Genomic DNA, 22,012 nt, shown 5'->3' with positions numbered 1-22,012 from the left:
AAACCAATAGAAAGATTAAAAGGCTGCATTTGACTCCTGGGTTGGATGCTTTAGGTTTGCTTGTTTTGCACTGTACATAGGTTTCAGCATAGTGAATGTGTATATAAATTGTAAAGCATGTAAATAGCTGTCTAAATTGCTCTGAGTAGTAAATATTTTACCACCTGTCCTCTTCAGGATTCACTAAATAACACATGCCGTTTGTAATTTTCTCATTATCTAACCAAGGGTTTGGTGTTATTTAGCCTTCATCTTGCTTTAAAATTCTACACTTAATGAGGGAAATACATTACTGTGCACACACCCTGCATGCTTTCTCTCTCTCCCCCCCTCCCTCTCTCTCTCTTCCTCTCTCTATGATAAAAAAACATGCACTCCTGGCAACCAAGGCTTCATTAACTCGCCCCCTCTAGAGGCATGCATGCAAATGAACAGTGTTTGCTTTGCACATCAATGAGCCACGTCACACTCGATACAGGGTACCAATCTATCTCACACACATGCACTCTCGCACGTGCACACAAACACACACGGAGTCACAGAGCAGCATATGTTCAGCACGACATTAGTATGAAGAGCAAAAGGGAGGAAGAAGAAGAAGAAGAAAAAAAGAAGAGCAGCAGAGCGACAGACAGCGAAGAGTTGGGGCAGCATGTGTTTGGTCTCCATCCATCATAGTGAGTGTTATGTGCCTCTGAGCTGTCTGGGTGCTGTGTCATTACATCCATAATGCCTGTTGCCTCTCACAGCACAGGATATCAATCACATACATGCACACATACATACACATAGGTTATCTAGTGTTTAAGGGGGAAATTAAACACTTTAATTTCTGTTTGTGGGAACATTTTACTTACCAGAGAACTGTCCTCAGAAGACAGCCCTGGCTGGGTTTGCTTGCCTAATATTTGCTCCTGTGTCCTGCTGGGCAGGTGGGCTGACACCGAGCAGGCCTGTGCGTGTGAATCTTAATGCATGTTTTAATATGGGATGTCTTTGCCTGATTACCTGGACACCCCATGCTCCATGCACACAAAAAAATCAAGCACATGTGCAGATTTGTGGACAATGAAGATCTACTTACTATAAAGTAATTATTTTGGCAAGTGCATTTCTCTTTTTTTTTATGTATTTGTGTGCTTTTCTATCTGTGGATTTCTAGCCACCATTGTGCTGAATGAGCTGAACTGGACCGAGGCTTTGGAGGACGTGTTTCGAAAGAATAGAGAGGATGACCCCACGCTCCTCTGGCAGGTGTTTGGTAGCGCTACAGGCCTGGCTCGCTACTACCCAGGTAAAAAAAAAAGAAAGAACAAGAAACTGTTTTTTTTTTATTAGAGGAGTATTTGTACTAAATGGTTTGTGTATCTGTGTACAGCAGACTGTAGCAGTGTCTGTATCTGTCATCTTTCTTACCATTCAGAGGCACAATAATCAGCTCATTATTCTCTGACTGACCTTAGATACAGCATGTGTCTTTTAATCTAAACTATAATCAGCTGGGCAATATATTCATAAGTTTGAATTGTTCAACACACGACTGATCAAATAAGCTTAAGAAATCATCGTTATTCCTTATAATGCACTGATTTAATATGGAGCCATTGATTGAGTCATACAATCTTTTAACAGCATCAGTCTGTGGCTGCCCTCCAGCTCAAGTGTTTTCTCTGCCAAGCTATTTCTATTCATGAGATTGCCTGTCATCATAGACTCTGTATAGCTTTATGGGAAAAGTTTATGTCTAATATTCATGAGTTTTCATCTGCCCATGAATTTATTCCTCTTTGGCCCTTTTGTTTAACCTCTTAGCTTGCATGAATTGCAATCACACTCTCTCATGCCGGCGTGATGTTTTCATGGTGCCCTCAAACTTAAAGCACACACACACACAAAGCAGATGATTATTGGACCCAGATGACTTTATATCCCAGTTGTTTACCTCTTCATGAATACTTTCACCAAGCATAAAACATGTTACAATGTGGGTTTAGTGGGGACAAAAAAGTAGGTTTCTACCCATCCAAACTGTCATTGTGGCACGAATGAAAGTTTGTCTTGTACCCACTATGTGTCCTTAATTTACACAACATGATTGACAGCAACAAGACACTGGTGGGCTGAATTTAACACGACATGTTGCCAAATATTTATCAGTCAACACCTTCATCTGGCACCAAGGGTTGTCAGACAACAATATAAAAATACAGACAAGCATCTTATCTGCTTGAGTTACCTTTTTAAATGTATTTATTCTCCTTCTACAGCCTCTCCCTGGATGGATGCTCGGAAGACGCCCAGTAAAATCGACTTGTATGATGTCCGCAGGAGGCCATGGTAGGAAAAACTACAAGAGTCATGTACCAAAAAAAAAGATTTATTTTACATATTTAAAATACATTTAAAATCATCGTTGTTAGACTAGCAGTTCAACGCTGCTCGCTGCCTTCAATGCGACATATTGCACAGCCTGACTACTTCTCTCGTCTTAAATAGTGCAAAAGGGAGTTTTTTTTAAACAGGAATGTTCTAGAAAATTAACTTTGGACAGTGAACATTTAAATATTTGTAAATGATTGTGTATATGTGATTTTTTTTAAATTTTAATGCAGTTGCTTGTTTGGTTACATAGATGTAAGCAGGTGTTAAAGAAATTGGTTTAAGTGAGTGAAGTGAGTCAGCTGACTGGATGATAGAACTTTTTTATGGGAATTGCAAAGTGATAATGTCGCATGTGTCATTTAAATGCATCATTTTGTGGTTTAATTAAAACACAAATCTGAGTGAATGACTGAAAATCTAACAAGAAGCTCTTTTTAAATACATTTGTTAACACTATTAAGCAGCCTTGTTGTAAGTGTAAGTGTTGTTGTGATTAATAAACCCATTATGCAAAGTGTCAGTTTTTCAACATATATTTCTAATTGCTGTTTGGAGAGGTTTTTTTTTTGTCTCAGACCAGCTTGTCTTTTATCCATTCATGTCCTTGTAGGTACATTCAAGGAGCCTCCTCACCCAAAGACATGCTAATCCTCGTGGATGCGTGAGTCAATTGATAGCCTCATTGATGTGTAACCTTCTCATATCAGCCATGATTTCCCCTGATTATAATATATGCCTTCCTTAGATTGCCACAAACTGTAATGTATTTCCCAGGGCGGAGGCATTTCTAATTACGTCGTGTTAAACCTCATGGGGGACAAGAATTCAGCCAACCGATCGCAGTGAGAAGCTCTTGATTATTTGTTTGTATAATGATTCTTTGTGTGTGTCTGTATTTATTTTGCAGAAGCGGGAGCGTGTCTGGCTTGACTCTCAAACTGATCAGGACTTCTGTCAGTGAGATGCTGGAAACTCTCTCTGACGACGACTATGTCAACGTGGTTTATGTGAGTGTTATTGAACTGTTGCTCGCTGAGTAATTGGGTTGTCTCCGTTTGTGCGAGGCAATGGGGTATGGTGCATGCTGGGAAAAAGGTCCACAATTAAGGATACCATTAAATTGTGTGCATGAATGGGGCTGACACATTTAGACGCCCATTCATGTTTTTTTTTAGGTAAAGATATGAATGAAAATGATGGACACAGACGCATGTGTGCACTTTGATAATTTGTGCACGTAGCCCCCAAACACACACGCACACACACACGGCCCCATGCTCAAACATACACATGTCCACACAGGAAAGGCAGAGTGATGGATGACACGTAATGAAATATGGATTTCTCTCAGGTCTGGCCACCCTGAAACAGACCTTTAATGAAATACCCACTTGCTCTATTTGGTGTACAGGATTAAAACTCTGCACTACATGCCCCCCCCCCCCCCGCCCCATCTCGTTACCCAGTTGTGTGCTTGTGTGTGTGTGTGTGTGTGTGTGTGTGTGCACTCCCACTGCTCCTAAAGGAATTAAAGCTGCACCTCTGACTAGAAGGAACCCACAGGAAACACTCATCCATCACCCTCTTGATCTCTCCATCACTCTTTCCTTTCATCATTGAGTCCTGCAATTCATCTCACCATAGACCTCCATTCATCTCTCTGTGTCAGAGCATGATCTCTCTGTACATTGCACGCCTCTCCTCCCACTATATACAATACACCTCTATGGACAACTCTTCCTCCTCTCACTGCCTCTGCCTTCTCTCCCCTTTCGTTTTGACTTTTCTCCCCCACCAATCACTTCTATCGCTCTCCCCTTCCACCGTTTCCATTCTCTGACCTGATCTATTCCAGGCACCTCCATGCTTGCGATTACACTCAGAAAGAGCCAATCAGTAGTCTGTGTGATGCCTAGATGGGCGCCTGTGGAGGTGTTTATTGAGATGGGTCTTTATAGGGATTGGAGCTGTCTTCGCTTTCCTTTGCACAAAGACAGCGATTCAGGCTCGGTTTCCTCTCTCTCTCCGGGGAACCTTTTGTCTTGGACACAATGTATTCTATTTCATTGTGGACTTGTGATTCACCGACGAGCTGCAATTATTGGAATGTGTCAAGGAGCTTGATGTGCGTGTGTGTTTGTGTACATCAGGAAAGCGACAGTGATAGAGGTTGGTTTATAAAAGTTGAACTTAGTCCTGACATGTAACTTTTTTTTTTGGGGTTTGAATTGTTTCTTCTGCTCTTTAAACCTAAAGTGCTGTGGTCAGGCAGTGGGGGCTATAATCTGGGATCTGTAAGGTACACACAACAACACTGTGATTGACTTACCCCCAATTTCCACATAGCCCATGCGCTGCGATCCACCAGCAACACGGTTTGATAAAGAGAACAACTTGTTTGCTTTGTGGCAAATACGTAAATATTGACCGGTGGCTTTGTGTGTTTCCTTGTCTGACTTCCTGTCAGGGTTGTTATATCCTGTCCAGCTTGGCACGTGCCTGCAGCGTACTCACAGCGAACGGCCACCCATCACTGCTGGAGAATGGGCATGGAAGCTGCATAGTGTGATCAGTTGTGGTAGCCAGCTAAACTGTTCCAACCTAAACAAATGAAGACACACTGAAAACTGTTTGCTACAGAGACCGGAGAACCAGTGGACACTCGATGAACTGCAGTTTTTTTTGCCACTTCCTTGGGACTGTTCTGTTTTCGGCTTCATTTTTTAACACCAGAGGTTAGCGCCCCCGGTTCAAAACCAGTAAGGTCGCCCGCTGCTGGAAGGGGAAAAATTGGACGGCACTTTCACATTGGCTTCACTTTAAAACCAAAGTTTGCTTCTTATATCGACAGTCCATTGGTTCTCCTGGGGGGGGTTGTTTACATCCAGTGCTCACGTCTTTTGCTACATCTAATAATGTTGTGACATTTGCAGTTATACTGGTTCACCATCACCCTCTCTCTCTCTCTCTCTCTTCATGTCAGCGACTCACCTCCTCCCACACCCACACACACGCACAGTGCCCTATGTCCGGCCCTGGGGGTGTTGTAACCTGACACTAAATCATTCATCTCTGATATTGCCCATAAATCCCTCCTCATTAACCAGTAGCCCAGGGACTGAGTTGCCATTTGGTCATGGAAGATGCTCACACACTTCCCCACCAAACTGTGTTGGGTCAGGAAAATGCTTATGGCTCTTCCTTTTCTGCTTCATTTTCCCCCCCTTCTCTGTCCTCGTCCTTTTTTTTCCTCACTTGTGTTCCCTCTTTCCCTTCACTCCCTCACTCCCTATACCTCACCAGAGCCGCCCGTTACTTTCATTCGACCCGTTCAGCTGTGTTAGCGGGTGTCAGTGCATCAGTCCAGTGGGCAAGCCAGAGTATACCAAAGCAGAGTATAGCAGACAAGTCCAGCGGGATTAGGGATCAAAGATTAGCCTTCTCTCTTGTGTCATCACTAATCCATTCCCAGGGCCTGGACCGTCACACACACACATACACACACAAACACACGCGCACACACACACGCACAATGACAAAAGCTGCAGTAATGGGATCACAAGGGGAACAGTGGGATTTGCTGTAGATGTATTCACACGTGTGTGCAATGCCAGGATCGCCATCTAACAAAGCAAGAATGTGTTCATTCTAAATACACCATTTTTTTAAATGTTTATTCCACCCATGACATAAAAGGGTTATCTATCGTTTAATCCAAATATGTTCTAACTGTCATTTATACTTCAGTTTATTCTTGTCTATGAATTGGATCCTCTAATACTCCTGCCTTGAATTCAGTATTCACACCTTCCCCCTCCTCTTTCTCTTTCTGTCCTCTTCTTGTCACTTTCTGCTCCTCACCTTCCCACGTTCCCGTCTCACCTTCCTCACTTCTCCTTTTAATAGATCATGAGATAAAAAGATCCCCCTCCACATATGGCTGCAATTAGAAGCTTCCACCGTGTGTGTGTGTGTGTGTGTGTGTGTGTGTGTCTGTAAGAGCTTGTGTGTTTCCTTTTTTGAGAGTTTTTATCTCAAAGGAGTACTCGTCTTCTTTTTTTTTGCCTTCATTCCAAAGTAGATGTGAACTTCTGTTACTGTCAATCTTCATTCAACCTTTATTTATACTCGAAAGATCATTGAGAGGGCAAACCCTGATTTACAATGACATCGAGTCATGACAGAAATGATTAGAAAACAGACATTAAATCAAAAAGAAAAACAGGGGACAGATAAAACAAGACTGCTACAATCAGTCTACAAAAGTCTAAAATGTACTAAGATAATTAAGCGAGTACAAAACTGCAATAAATAAACACACATATGTAAAAAACAGTTACAAACGGAGGTTGGGAGGCTTAAAATCAGGTCTCTAAAATGCCCAAAAGGTAATGCTGCATGTACTGTATTTAGAAAATAGAACACAAGCCTTTAAGTCTGTCAGAGTTGTTTACCACTACACTGTGGTATTTAAATGTTTAATCCCGTTATTGCTACCATTATTATTAGTCCTTTTATTTTTTGTTAATTTGAGCTGCCTATATACTTTTTTTTTTTTTAGACTTACTGTAAATACGTCGATGTATATTTAAAATACAAGACCCATGGGAGGGGGGGAGGGGCTATGAAAACTCCAGGTTTGCAGGGTTGTGTTGTCATCCTCTTCTTTTTTATTTGTTACAATGAAATGGATGTATGAATTACTACCAAATGAATTTATCGGATGATATACACCTGTAAAGGTGTATATCATATATATATCATATATATCATATATATCATATATCAAAAAAAAAGAAAAAAGAAGAAGCTGTATGTAATCTAAAATGAACTTTGAGGCTCATTTGAAACACTTACCCACACACACACACACACACACACACACACACACACACACACACACACACACACACACACGGTCAGAGCTCTTTTCGCCCTGCTTGTCTGTGTAATTCAGAGTTTTCTGCGTCCCTATTGGCCATCTCATAGAGACACAATGATTAGTTGAGATCGATGAGGTGCAGTATTGTTTTAGAAGTCTTCTGCAACACAATAGATTTGCTGGTTTACTATTCTGCTGTACCATGTCCTTCATTATCCACGGTTATATAGTCTATTATATGCAGCCTTTCCTGTTGTTTCTACTTAGTGTTATTGCTCTTTAAATCAGCCTTTTCTGTTGCTTTTCATTTAGATATTGACCAATGAAATACTGCACCATCCGTCACACCAGGCAGAGTTTAGTCAAGTCCGGGACACGCCTTTGGACACGGGGTGGAGTGTGTGTTTACACATGTGTGATGTTGGGTGGAAGTGAGGAGTTTCTCACCTTTTCAAAAACAGGCAGTGTTGCTGCCTAACATCGCTTTTATATAGCAGAATCTTGTTTCCATGGGTACCAAATCGTTGAGCTCCGAGGACATGAAGCAATTAGTGGGGCTTGATGAATGTGTCTGTTTACCACCGCTTGATAACAGCCGGAGCCAGGTGGGAGTGATTTTTTGCGCGAGTGTGTGTGTGTGTGTGTGTGTGTGTGTGTGTGTGCTGCATTTTTAATGTGTGTTAAATATGCACACATGTTGTAATCATAAATAATTTGCCAGGTCGTAACTCCTCACCTCTTGTCTTCAACAGTTTAATACCAGGGTGAAGAAAACGGCGTGTTTCGAACACCTGGTGCAGGCCAACGTGAGGAACAAGAAGCTGCTGAAGGACGCCGTGCAGAACATCACGGCGAAGGGAATCACCAACTACACAAAAGGCTTCGAGTTTGCTTTCGAGCAGCTGTCTGTGGTGAGATATAGTAGTGTGCTGCTTGTGTTCAAACAAAACATGTCATGTATCTCACTTGAGTGTCACTAAAGAGCAGATGAGGTTTAAAAGAAGTTTGAACATGACTTTGATGCCTCGTCCTGTTTTAAACAGCAGCAGCAGAAACAGAGCTTTGTCTTATAGTGCCATCTGCTGGCTGAATTTGTTACCTTGACTCATTTTATAGATAATGAAAAAAATGATTAGATTTTTACAGATAGATGATCCTCTGGAATGTTAAAAGATTTATCCCAATCTGTTTGTTTTTTTTAACACTTATATAAAGTAATAGGTGAATGAGTCTCAACTTGGTCATCCAAATACAGGCAATTAAGGAATGCGCCTTTATTAAGATTAAGATTTACTTTATGGAGCTCCACAAGGGGAAATTTATTTTTTTACACTCTGTAAGTCATGCAACACACACATAGGCTGAAATATACACACATGCACAAACGGGATCCTATGGACATGCACTCATGGAGGGATGTCAGGTTGGGGGAGCTGCCCATGGTGGGTGCTGCTGGGCTGATGGTGGGGGGTCCAGTGCCTTGCTCAGGGGCATTTCAGCAGTGCTCAGGAAGTAATCTGGCAACTCTCAAACTACCAGACCAACTTCCAGATTTGGTCCGCACCGGGACTTGAACCTGCGGCCCTCTGATTCTCAGCCCAAGTCCTAACAGACTGAGCTACTGCCGCCCCATATAGTTATATAGATTTTCTAAGTTTTGTTAACAGAAAAAGGTCTGAGGACGTTCTAGAAATTGCAATGATTGGCAAGTTAATATCGATATGCTTTGATTCTTTAAATTAAATTAACAAAAAAAAAAAGTGGGGAGCTAGTTACAGGACAATCAGCTCATTTAAATCCAAAGATCATATTTAGATATATAAATCCAAGCTGTCTGAAGAAAGGGAAATTCTTGAGGTGAAGTGTATCCTTAAGGATTATGCATCTTCAAAGCAGAATTTTGCTTATAAGATAGCTTGAACATAGATTACATTTTGCAGCAATGATGACAGTAGAAAAGGTCATAAGTAAATCACATCATCCAGGACGCTGTGTAAGAGTGTGTTTCCATCCCCTAGATGAATGTGAGCAGAGCAAACTGCAATAAGATCATCATGCTGTTCACGGACGGAGGCGAGGAAAGAGCTCAGGCCATATTGGAGAAGTACAATGCTGACAAAAAGGTATGTTGATCAAACACACACATAAACACAGGCACACACGCAGACCGGGTGTATAATACTGCACTGTGATGATGATTTTACTTTCATCTTCATGAATATGCTCCCATTTAATTAACTTTTTTTTTTTTTTTTCCAAAGACTCAGCTTTTTTGGAACTCCCTTTGGGTTCCAATTTCCGTGTGCATATACCCTTCACTTCCCAAACTGTTTATGCAAAGGAGGTTTTATGCATATTGTGTGAAACAAACAGAAACTACAATCCACACACACACATGAACACACACACACACACACACTTATTTCACAGAGACTGGGAGGCACAAGCAAAAATCCCAAATGTGCACATGCAAAAGGTTGACAGATGAGTAGGTTGAACACATTCTCATCACATATTCTGACTGTGACTGGACAGAATTTGGAGTTCATCTGAAATATTATATTATGAGAGCATCATATGATTCTGAAAATTGATGAAATAATTGTTCAACATGTGTGTGTATGTGACTAATCTTGTACATTTCAATCAAAAAGTATTTATATTAGCGTTCCACCAGTCACGAGATAATCATGAATGGACCAGATACATACATTTAAAATGACATATCAGTTTCCCCCCCTAGATTTAACAAGTGACTTGTTTAGGCATTGTTTGAGGCTATGTAGCTTTGAAATGAATGCTGAATTACATCTTGTTATCCAGGTGAGGATCTTCACCTTCTCGGTAGGACAGCACAACTACGATAAAGGACCCATTCAGTGGATGGCCTGTTCCAACAAAGGTACCCCAACCCATCATAAAACACATCTGCATTGAGTTCGAAAAAATAATCCTCTTATTCGATTTATTTGTAGAAGACGTAGTGGTGAATGATAATAAAACTCTTATTTGGATTGCGCAGCTTCCTTAAAGCTCCCTTGTCGCTGCCCCTGCTGAAATGTCCTTGGTCAAACACTAAACCTCTAATCTCCCCGTGGAGAAATACAACTATAGAACATTACCATTAAAAACCCAAACGGAAAAGCTCATCAGACTTGCCCATAAAAGTCTGGATGCCACATAATACAATATACTACAATACTGTATTGCAGTCAGTATACTTAGTCCAGGTTTTTGGTCTGATTATTTATGCATATTTCCTGTGGTTATACTTTCATTGTTTGATTGGTGCATGGAGTTTTTGTTAAGTCATTGTGATTGTTTGTCCAGGTTACTTCTATGAGATTCCTTCAATTGGAGCCATCAGAATAAACACACAGGTAACCATTTTCACATTCATTAAGCACTTAGCATTTAGTTTCCATTGAAGAATCAATCTGGGAATATGTTGGGGTTTTTTTGTCTCAAGGAGTACCTGGATGTCCTGGGAAGACCGATGGTTCTGGCCGACCAGCAGGCCAAACAAGTCCAGTGGACTAACGTGTACCTCGATGCTCTGGTATGACGTCCTTTCATTTTGATCACGTTAAGAGATCACATGAATATTGTTCCTGCAGTGCACAGTTTAGTCTTAATAGAATCCTTGAAATGAATAGTGCATTTGCTTGACTCTCTGCCAGGAACTTGGACTGGTCATCACTGGAACACTTCCGGTCTTCAATAAAACAAAGACCAGAGACGACAAGAATGGCGAGGTGCAGTGAAATGAATGCATGGACATATTTGTATTTGCTCATTTTTCAGTAGTAGAGAAAGATGGAACTCTTTTTTCTTTATACATTCTCCTCTACCCTCTCATGGCTTTCTTTTAGTACCAGAATCAGTTGATTCTTGGCGTAATGGGAATTGACGTTTCTCTTGGCGACATCAAGAAGCTCACACCACGCTTCACGGTGAGTTTGTCACCCTTATGGGATCACAAAGACAAATAATACAAGTACATTTATCACACTCAAGTCTCATGACTGGCTCAGTTGTAAAAGAACTTGCACAACGTTTCCCTCTTGTGTAATAAATGAGTAATGAATAATAAAAAAAAATGGCTTTAATTACAGCCCATTTGTTGTACATTAGTCTCTTGTTTTTGTGGACCAACTGAATCATTTGTCTTACACACTTTTTAAACATCTTTTAGCAGATGTATTGCCGTCATAGTGAAATCATCTGGAATAATGTTTGGATTTAATTTCCTTGTTTTCTGTTTTTCTGTGCTTCAGATTGGTCCAAATGGTTACTACTTTGCCATTGATCCCAATGGATATGTCCTGCTGCATCCCAATCTCCAGCCAAAGGTATGGCATACTGTGTGGCCCTGCACATGGGCCTTGTCCCGGAAGCATCGTATCATATTCTCACGATTCCACATAATTACCACGGCTTGTACTCAAAGGCTCTTCAAAAACTCTTATTTAGTGTCACTAGATCAAGCATTCCCTCCTTAGATAAAGTATGACTTATCATCAGCCCTTAGATGTCTGCTAGAGGGTGGCTCAATCACCGTGTGAGGAAAAACACATCTGTAAACTTAGCTGTGATCTGGAATATCCAGCATGTTTAGGATTGAAGCATAAGTCAACAGAGCAAATAGAAGAGATCATTTACTTTAAAGTGGAAGTACTAGCCAGAATATAACTTGATTTGTTTATACTAAAACTGTTTTTTGAATCAACTTATTTGCATAGAATAGGTGTTGTAAGATAAAGAAAGTGTGTTTTTTTTAGAGTAGCCTTTATTGCACATTTAGCTTCATTCAATTTCGTTTAATTTAATTCCAGTTTAAGTATTCAACAGCCAGGCTAAAAGCTGAAATATGTCGGAGATATTCAGCAAGGGTCCTGTTGGACCAAACGCCCTGGGTGGTTGTACAACTCTCCAACAAATAAGTGTTGAAAGACGTTTTAGCCCCAGGCAGATATGTATCAACATGCAGCCCTTTGAAAATTCAGCCATGACCTCACAAACGGTTTCAACCCACCACCTCCAGCCTGAGACACAACCTGTTCTGACAGGCTGCAAAGTGGTGAAGTGCTGCCCCCGGACTGATCTATGCTCAGGGTCAAAATGGTCAGAATGCACCTTCTCTGAATCTGAAACAGGGGACCCTAACCCTAGGGACGCACACTTCCATCACATCCATCTATCTGCAGCTGTCCCATCTAATCCATCAACACAAACACTTATTCATCCAATTACTTTTATTTTATTTCAATTTAACGGCTCTCTAGTCCCTCAATTAAACAGCTTTTATACGCAAGGGGAGGAGTCAGCCAGCCGTCCCGGCGATGTAAACAAACTGAAGATAGGACTCTGAAAACTCTGAAAACATCACAGACAGTGGGACTCGGGTGTTACACCCATTGTAGACAGTCATGACTCACAGAGTTATTTTCAGAGGATATACTTGATTTATATTATATTTAAGTGTGAAAAATCACACATAAAGACTTTAGTGTGGGCCTCTTTTCCTTGGGCATTTACTTTGAATCATTTTGCACCTAAATTTGTTTTAAAAAGGTAGATGATAAATACAGTTATTTTTATGTCCATATTATTTTGAAAGAAAAAAAATCAGAGTGGAAAATGTCCTGAACTTTTTATTTTATTTTTGACACATCAAATTGCACCGTGTTACATCTTTTCATACATTTCTCAGAAAAGGATTCATAACAGGAATCTCAGGCTCTGGGATAAGTTTGCTGCCACTTTTCACGAGGTGAGATACAGTAGTAGATACTGTAGACAGCATCAGTGGTCCTAAAGGGTAGAAAAGTAGAACTGAGTGAATTCTAATCCCATAGATTTCCTTTTTAGTAGCTGTATGTAGTCAATACTTTTTTGTAAATCATATCAATATCGCGATCTGCAAAATCTGTATGTTGGAATCCCCCAGAACTCAAGCAGTGGTGCAACCCCCTGTAGCTTGTAATGACTGTCTCTGATCTGATCAGTACACACACACACACACACACACACACACACACACACACACACACACACACACACACATTCAGGCAAAGGTATAAAGGACAAAGGTCAAGGAAGGTGCCATGACTCCACATAAACATACAAATAGAGGTATAGTTAAAATCAGAACACGACTGGCTTAATAGATGTAGAAGAACTTTCCTTGAGTTTTTTTGTCAACAGTTTTTTGTTGACTTTTTGGTTCAGTTATTCTACAGGTGTTCTTAGCATTTTTAGCTTAGTATTAACCTTCTTTTTCACTAGCACACTTTACTTGTTGCAGTTTGGTTTTAGGAGGGAAGCTAGCAGGATTTGCGCATGACTTTTGGTTTCCTCCTTATTTATTGATTTGTCAATATGTATGGCATATGTGTGTACAGTTTGGAGGGTCAATCACTCATTGTGTCACTGAATCAACCAAATCGGAGACGGGATGAATACTGACCTTGACCTTGGGCCCTTTGAGTCTGCCTTCTGTGTCTCAGCTGTGGTTCTTGCTGTACTCGATTATGTTTGAACATATTTCATGTGCTTCACACAGATCTCCCCAGTTGCAGTCGTGTTTTTTTATTTAGATCTCTCGCCCAAGCTCACCTCAACAAAATCTCTTGCTGACTCCCAGTATTCTCCCACTCTTATCATCCTTTTTTAATCTCGTATCTCTTCTTTTTCCTTCCTTTTTCCATTTGATCTTCTCAAATGCTTCTTCTCTTTGCTATTCCCACCATCCAGTGTTCCCGTTTCCGTTCTTTTTCATATTCGCCTGCCTCTCTCGAATATGTTTGATGCATCGTTCTGTACCCACCCCTTGATCTTTTATTCTTTCTTTTTTTTCTCATTTTTCATGCTGAGATGCTTCATCTTTATCATCTTCGTTTGCTGCTCCTTCATTTAATTTCAATAACCATCAAATGTAAGGCTTTCCATTCATGCCATGAAATTGATTATTTTAGGAATTCCTTTTCTTGTTCTCAGTAGCTTGTTTTTTAATTAAAACTTTGTTGTGACAAGAGCGTCATCTTATTCGTCTTTCTCACCGTTCAAAGTTGAAATGCATATCTCTTTTTTTGATCTTCATGTTCATTGTTTCATGTGTCGACTCAAAAACAAGAAACTTTGCAGACAAAACAGTATCAATACAATATGCCCTCATGGCATCGCCCCATATTTTGAGGCACCTACTGAAAAAAAACCCTTTGGAAGACAGAATAGTATCAGATTCCATGTACTGCTGTTTTATAGAGAAGCACTAGATTACTGCTACCATTTTATTCCGCCATAAAGCCACTCAGCGGTATAGAGTTTTTAAGAGAGGACATTAATAGGGTCCTGTGTCACTTTGTATCAAATCTGATTCAGCTGTGTCGAGTGCTACAAATACATTGTCAAAACGCTGCCACATGGTACCCCCCCTATTTCCATACCATGGAATTGATTGGGTACATATGTTAAGGGGAAAGGACTGTCCTTCTTGAACTGAATACAAAAGAACATTGTGGCTCAAATGTTTAAAGTCAATTATTCAAGCAAAAGATTCAGAGGGATAATCAATGGCTCTTTGCCATAGACAGGACCTAGCTCTGGGTAACAACTGTATAACGGTCCAATGCATTTTATAACATTTAGCTATACCAACTCAGCGAGCTTCAGACAGAGTGAAATGAAGGCAGGATATTGCGTTATAAACTTTGCTTTGAGCAGAACGACTCACAATAAACCTAAAAGTACAGGGCTTTTCTTTGTTTCAGTATGTTTGTGTGCATTTCTTTTTCCAGTTCTGTCTCACTACAAACTCAATTACTCTCCTTCTCAACAGAATCCCAAATTCCAGGAACCAGTTACCCTGGACTTCTTGGATGCTGAACTCGAGAATGACATCAAAGTGGAGGTAGAGTGTGCAGATACATTGAAATCCTCAGCACACATAACACATTCAGGCAGGGGCAAAAGAGGATATGTATGTCAAGGAAGGTGCCATGAACCATAAAGCAGTTTCCGCAAGTGATTTAGTTAGTTGCGCCCTACTAGTCACACACAAGCAATAGCTCAGTTAATCCAATCCAGAAAGTACATGTTTACTATCTGTTTATTTGTCTCTCCCTATAGATCAGGAGAATGATGATCGACGGTGAGACAGGCGAGCGGACCATTGACACTCTGGTTAAAACACAGGATGAGGTAAGATAAATATTGGAAAGGGCTTGACACATTACAATGCAGTATGTTTCATCTGTTTAAATGAAAATGTCTTGTTGCATATTCTGTATTAATGCTGCATACATGTCCTTTTTTGTTAAAGTCTTTATATGTGATTTTTCACTCTTAAATATAATATAAATCAAGTATCTCCTCTGAAAATAACTCTGTGAGTCATGACTGTCTACAATGGGTGTAACACCCGAGTCCCACTGTCTGTGATGTTTTCAGAGTTTTCCGAGTCCTATCTTCACTTTGTTTACATCGCCCGGACAGCCGGCTGACTCCTCCCATCGCGAATAAAAGTTGTTTAATTGAGGGACTAGAGAAAAGAAGAATAACATACTGTACTCACTGCTTAACTGTGTTTCTAGATCACGCTCATTTCAGGTAAATTTACATGCAGTGTGAAGATACAAGCATAATAAAGATCACTAGCATTAGCATGCTAACACAACAATGCAGTGCGAGTTGTTTTGGTTTCATGCTGGTGCTCAAGGGCGACATCTGCTGGATCAAAAAAATCGCACATAAAGCCTTTAAGGACAGCAACAAAGGATTATTTTTAAGAGATTTTCACAGTTTAAAAGCTCATGTTCTGTATTGTTAAAAAAAAGAGACAACTTAATAATCTGCCTCAATTCAAAGCCAGTTCCTGTGTAAATCATCCTTTTGCAGAGGTACATAGATCGAGGAGTCAGGACCTACACGTGGGCTCCGGTCAATGGAACAGATTACAGGTGAGCCCACCTCAGCACTTTTTGTTATATTTCATAATGGATCATTAAGCTGTCAGTGTCCCCTAAAGTAGATTCACTGCTTACCTACTGAGAGCACTCCAGCTGATGGAGGACTCCACTTAAGCCAACAGGGGTCACTCTCATGCGTTTAGACACCAGGCTCTGCTTGGTCAGTGGGAAATGTGTTAAGCTGCTCATGTTTTTGCATTTTTACAGAACATGAAAAATGTAAAAGCATGAATGCCTTTTGTGAAAAGTATTTGAGGTTTTCTTTACTGATGGAAAAACAAACTTAAGTGTTTAAAGCCTATCCTAGAACATTTTCAGGAACTACTCGCATGTTTGGATGATCTAAAAAATTGGAACTTAGATAAAAATGAATCGATCGAATTACACCCAATTAAAACGTCTATCATCAGTGTGCCTGTGTAACTGTCATTTCTGCAGCCTGGCTCTTGCTCTGCCTAAGTACAGTGAACACTTCATTCAAGCTAAGCTGGGGGATGACATGAGAGAAGCCATGTGTGAGTAAAGCGTACACCCTCATAAAAAAAAAACAAAAAAAACAATCAGCTTTACATTTTTTTTCTGATGCATCACGACCAGCGTCCCCATGCATACTTTCTTTGGGTTGTGCTCTCCAGTATCTCCACTTGATTTGTATTGCTATAGTTCCTAGCTGGGACCACAACCACTCCTTTGTATTTGCTGTTCAGATCAGCGGATCCCCACGGAGCGTCTCTTTTGTAGTGTAACCCACTGGTCAGTCACCCTCCGCTCCCACACACACTCATCCACATGCTTTCCTCCTCTCTGACCTATACTAGCACAAGCACATCTCTTTTGATCTTGTCTACATTTTCGCTGTCCTCTCCCCTCTTTTACTCCCCCTTGTTTGGCCCTCCTTCTGGCTTAAGAGGAGAACAAACCTCCCCTATGCTTCACTGCTCATTATCCCATCTCCTGACAAACTAACTTTTTTTGTTTTCCAATTCTGTCCTTCTTCTTTCCCCCCCTTTAAATGCTTCATGAAATCATAGGCAACCAAAGCAAAGAGTTGAAACTGCATTGTTCTATCTTGTCTGTCTCTCTGTCTAATCTATAAACCTGTCCTCACCTCATAGCTTGTTTTTCACTCTGTTGGTGCTCTCAAGGCTGTCTCGCTTGCTCCTCTGGCTGCTTCTCCTGACAGTTTAGAACATTCAGCTACATTCACAAGGACGTTCAAAGTCAGCCCTTTTATGTGCAACTGTCACTTCTTCACACAGTGTATTTGCATTTTGAATCTGATGCAACTTATCTCTTTCTCTACCTTCTTCCCTGCTTGGATTTTTACAGCTTCAACTTGGGGCAAGTACTCTCTCTTCTCTGATCTCTGTGTCCTTCCTGCAATGTGACTCACTTCCTACTGTATCAACATATTTGTCCTCTGTGTGTGTTTGCATTTTTTTTTTTTTTTAAAGATCGGTTAATGGATGAACATGTTCTGATGTTTGAACACTTAATCTTGTTCATAGATGCAAAGATGCTGCCCCTTTGATCGATGTATATAATTAGAAAGAAAAAACATCAGATTCAGCACACAGCCATCTGGATTCAGTGTGTTTTTCCATATAGCTCTGATGTGACGCCACAACGCATAAACAGCTAATGGTGCAGTTGTTCCAAAAGATGAGATTTTGACTGAGTGTTTTGGCCCCTGTATCACTCCCTCTCTGCTATAACGAGGCTGTCAGAACGTTTACGGGCCTGTTAAAGAAAGTAACACAGCATGCCTTGCTGCCACAGACAACTCGGATAGGGAGTTTGGGACTCTTAAGTTCTCTGTACAGCCGTATAGAGTTTCACAGTGGAGCCAGACCACCAATACCTCGATTCATCTTATACCTTTGCTGCATGCAGTAGGTGGTTCCTGCAGCCACTTGTCCTCCTAATACATTAGAGAGGGGTATCTTAGCCGAGGGTGTGATTGATTAATATAGATTCTTTCATCATATGGCAGGAATGCTGAATGCATTAAATGAATGACCTAATCCTGGGGTTGATAAGGTGATGACAGTGGAGTAAAAAAAAAAAAAAAAAGAAAAGGAATGTGTGGTGTGGACAGCAATTGGGCAAAGAGACACCCTGCCAGTCTATGGAGACAGAGGGACAATGAATCCGCCCCGTTATGTTTTATGTGAAGGACATTGTTTCATCATGCACCAGATTTCCATGACCCCCGGGGGAAACCCAGCGCTCGGTAATATTTTCCACAGACTTCTCCACACGACTTAATATGTTTTAAAGGCTGTGTCCAAAATGTCTTCGGGTTTAAGAGAGCAGTGAATGATGGCTGTTAGATGCCTGTCATGTCATTTATGAGATAAGAACTATCAGACAGTGTTTTTAAATTAAATCCAGACCAGGACAAAAGCAGCCGTTGGAAAAGAATATTCTTCTATACTACCGTGTATTAACATGACTTTCCTCGAGCCACCTTCTTGATCTTTTTCCCTCTCTGCATTCTTAGAAAGTGCACACTCTGTTGTACTTACTTTGTCCTGGAGATGTGATATTTTACAACCAACTGTGTGAAATATTGACAATTTTCTGCATATTTTCCAATGTATGACATCATTTGTTGGATGATGAATGCATTTTTATCAGCCCCTTTGTCTTTCCTCATTTCCTCTCTCTCTTCATCTCTGGGGTCACAACAGGGCAAAAAGGCAAGTATTTCTCACTCAGTTCTTTTCTCATGTTTCCTTACCACACCTGGAATTACACTCTCTACCTTAATACATCACTTCATAGCTGTCCAGTATTTCATGTGCCTGTGTGTGTGTGTGTGTGTGTGTGTGTGTGTGTGTGTGTGTGTGTGTGTGTAAGAATATGCAGGGGGACTTTGAGCTAGAATATATGCATTACTGTATCATTGTTTTTGCCATCTGTCTTTTTTTGATATGACAATATATTAGTGTCGTGTGTTTGAATTCATGTAGTCATCTCACAGCACATTCCAAATCATTTCCCCTAAATAGGGGGTGGGGCATATACAGCAATACATTGTCATCCTGACTCTTATGATACAATTATCGTATTGTAAAAATACAGTGTTCAAAATTTGACTTACCATGTTCATTGCACCACTTCTCCTCATGGTGGCACTTATGATATAAAAGTGGGTTTAACGAAGTTAACAAAGTTAAACGGCCAAAGAAGAAGACACAGGGGATTATGCCGGAAAAGCTGTATAAATAAGATACAAGATGAAATATGATCAAATGGAAAAACTGACACCAAATTACAGTGATTCGATCCTGCACAAGATTTCAGTTATCACATTATATCTGTATCATGATCAGAGGTGTCAAAAGTATTCACATGCATTACTCAGGTAGAAGTATAGATACTAGGGTTTAAAAAGACTTCTGTAGAAGTTGAAGTATCAACTCGAGCTTTTTACTCAAGTAAAAGTGAAAAAGTTCAGGTTTCAAAACTACTTAAAGTATAAAAGTAACGTAAGGGAAAAAAATGCCATTAAGGACAAAAGCTTAGGCCGCGCCACAGGGGTCTAAAGTGCACTGAACGCATTTTAGTACAATGCAAATACATTAAAGAACCATATATGTGTACTACTGAGCATTAATATATCAACATATCAAGATATGATGACTAGTTGCCTATAAGTATTGTAATGGTGCAAAAAGTCAAACTTCAGAGGCACGTTATCAATAGCCTTTACTGGAATGTAAATGTAAATAGAGGCATGAAAATGAAATAGGAGTAACGAGGCTATTTTTAAAATGTAAGGAGTAGAAAGTACAGATAATTGCGTGAAAATGTAAGGAGTAGAAGTAAACAGTCAGCTGAAAAATAATTACTCCAGTAAAGTATAGATACCCAAAGTTTCTACTTAAGTGAGGTAACGAAGTATTTGTACTTGACACGTCTGATCATGATATTATCAATATTGTGGGCCACGTATCGTACAGTATGATATTGTATCGCATCATACGGTATTGTGAGTGACCCTAAATAGAGATCTCGTTTTAGAGAAACATATCTGCTGTGTGATATTAATTGGCTTTAACCAGTTGTTTTGTGATTCTAAAAAGCCATGGACACCATACAGCTGGAGAGGTTCGAGGAGTTTGGTTACACTTACATCGCTCCAAGGTGAGTGATCCCGACACTAAAACCCGATAAAAAAAACAATGCTGGAATTCAGTCTGACCAATACTGTTTCTTCAGGGAGTACTGCAAAGAGCTGAAGCTGTCACCCAACAACACACAGTTTCTCCTCGACTTCAGTCAGTACATTGACAGAAACACTCCAAATGCATGTGAGTCGAGCATTGTTTTTTTTGCTGGTGTTGGCACATTTGTACGGGTTGTGATGTCAGTATTCTGAACTGTTTGTACTTATGTTAGCATTATCATACCACTGATGCACATGTATCACTTGAATCAAACACACACTGTGTTGTTTTGCTGTGTGTGCATTGATAAGATTGGAAGTGTGTGTTTATGTTTACGGGTATGCTATCATGTGTTATCATCAGTCATCATGGTGGATCTGTTCCACTCTGATATCACCATGGTCTGCATCTGAAGGTCAGTGCATGACTTTGGTCATTCGATTAGTACGGTCTCAGCAGAGTGACATCAGCCTGACCCACTGAGTTTCCTAGAAGCCTGATGCTATTGCGGTATGAAATGACTCATCAGGTCTGTCATTATCTAATGCGTCACCCCTCTAATATGGTTTACCACCATCAGCCAGCTAATGGATATAAGGTATCCTTGATCCGTTTTAATCTGAGGTCAAGCTATATATTTAAGTCACTTGCCTTTCCTGTTTCTGTTTGTGCAGAATGTTCTCATCATTCATTTTAACATAGCCTTCAGTCTTTATGGACAGTTACAGGCAGGACTTAAAACACTCAAGGGGAAGCAGTATTACAAAAGGCCAGCTAAAGTTGATCTTTCCCTAAAAAAAGAATGTTTTAGGAAAATTGAGTTTGAACTCAATACCTTAGCATTGTCTGTCTTCAAAAGCTACCACAGCCAATCCCTCACAACTTCCTGCTGTCTAGGGCTGTCTAATGGTCCCTCAGAGAAAAAACTACAAAAAAACATTTCAACATGTCTCCCCGTTGGACGATATCCTTGACAAGTACCAAGAAATCACTCCCCGTCCCTCTCTTTATCCAAGGAGAGTATTTGGCTGAACACGCACCTCTTTGTGGGCTGACTTCAATCACAAGACTTATAAAGCTGTTTTAACTGATTAAACATATCTACTGTAAAAAAAAAGTAGGGTTAAGTGCATTGCTCCATGAATTCAATTGTGCTTTTTTGTGAAAGCCAACAATCAAGAAATTAATCTTCCTACTTTTTGAACCATTCACCATAAGCGCACTTCTGCAGTTTTTCTCTATTGTCATACCTCCTGTGTTACCAACTAAACATACCTTCCATAGGTAACGTGTCCTTGGTGAGCCGACTGATCCTGGATGCAGGGCTGACAGCAGAACTGGTTAAACTTTGGAATGAGCAGACAGTGTGAGTGCCAAGCCTTTCAGCTTCTCTCCGTTTTAAGTGATGCTAAGATGTAATCTTCTTTTTTTACTTTGTACTTGTTAAGTAAGTATTTCTTCCCGTGTCTGTGTTGCACGTCTATACTGATGCTTTCAACTACCATGGCTGATGCTTACTGACGGTCATGTGCAAATTACAAACCTAGTTTTTCACTCTGAATGTTTCGATCGTGTCCGACAAGTGAAACATGATGAAAGCATAA

The 22,012-nt window shown here is 40.3% G+C and overlaps 1 protein-coding gene across 3 annotated transcripts in view; it reads left to right on the top strand.

Annotated features, from left to right (window-relative positions):
• Positions 1 to 22,012, top strand: part of LOC132972399 (voltage-dependent calcium channel subunit alpha-2/delta-1) — a 68,658-nt gene that overhangs the window by 34,454 nt on the left and 12,192 nt on the right. For all 3 annotated transcript variants that reach the window (XM_061035189.1, XM_061035190.1, XM_061035191.1), the window contains exons 7-25: positions 1,163 to 1,294; positions 2,268 to 2,337; positions 2,993 to 3,043; positions 3,290 to 3,389; positions 8,017 to 8,175; positions 9,283 to 9,387; positions 10,088 to 10,166; positions 10,595 to 10,644; positions 10,734 to 10,823; positions 10,945 to 11,019; positions 11,137 to 11,217; positions 11,542 to 11,616; positions 15,105 to 15,176; positions 15,395 to 15,466; positions 16,163 to 16,224; positions 16,672 to 16,748; positions 20,325 to 20,385; positions 20,461 to 20,552; positions 21,693 to 21,774. In XM_061035189.1, coding sequence (XP_060891172.1) covers positions 1,163 to 1,294; positions 2,268 to 2,337; positions 2,993 to 3,043; positions 3,290 to 3,389; positions 8,017 to 8,175; positions 9,283 to 9,387; positions 10,088 to 10,166; positions 10,595 to 10,644; positions 10,734 to 10,823; positions 10,945 to 11,019; positions 11,137 to 11,217; positions 11,542 to 11,616; positions 15,105 to 15,176; positions 15,395 to 15,466; positions 16,163 to 16,224; positions 16,672 to 16,748; positions 20,325 to 20,385; positions 20,461 to 20,552; positions 21,693 to 21,774 — 1,585 coding nt within the window. The remainder of the gene's footprint in view (positions 1 to 1,162; positions 1,295 to 2,267; positions 2,338 to 2,992; positions 3,044 to 3,289; positions 3,390 to 8,016; positions 8,176 to 9,282; positions 9,388 to 10,087; positions 10,167 to 10,594; positions 10,645 to 10,733; positions 10,824 to 10,944; positions 11,020 to 11,136; positions 11,218 to 11,541; positions 11,617 to 15,104; positions 15,177 to 15,394; positions 15,467 to 16,162; positions 16,225 to 16,671; positions 16,749 to 20,324; positions 20,386 to 20,460; positions 20,553 to 21,692; positions 21,775 to 22,012) is intronic.

The sequence above is a fragment of the Labrus mixtus genome, chromosome 4, assembly GCF_963584025.1.
Source record: "Labrus mixtus chromosome 4, fLabMix1.1, whole genome shotgun sequence".
Taxonomy (NCBI): domain Eukaryota; kingdom Metazoa; phylum Chordata; class Actinopteri; order Labriformes; family Labridae; genus Labrus; species Labrus mixtus.
The sequence above is the reverse complement of the archived record's forward strand: the minus strand, read 5'-3'. Positions and strand labels throughout refer to the sequence as shown.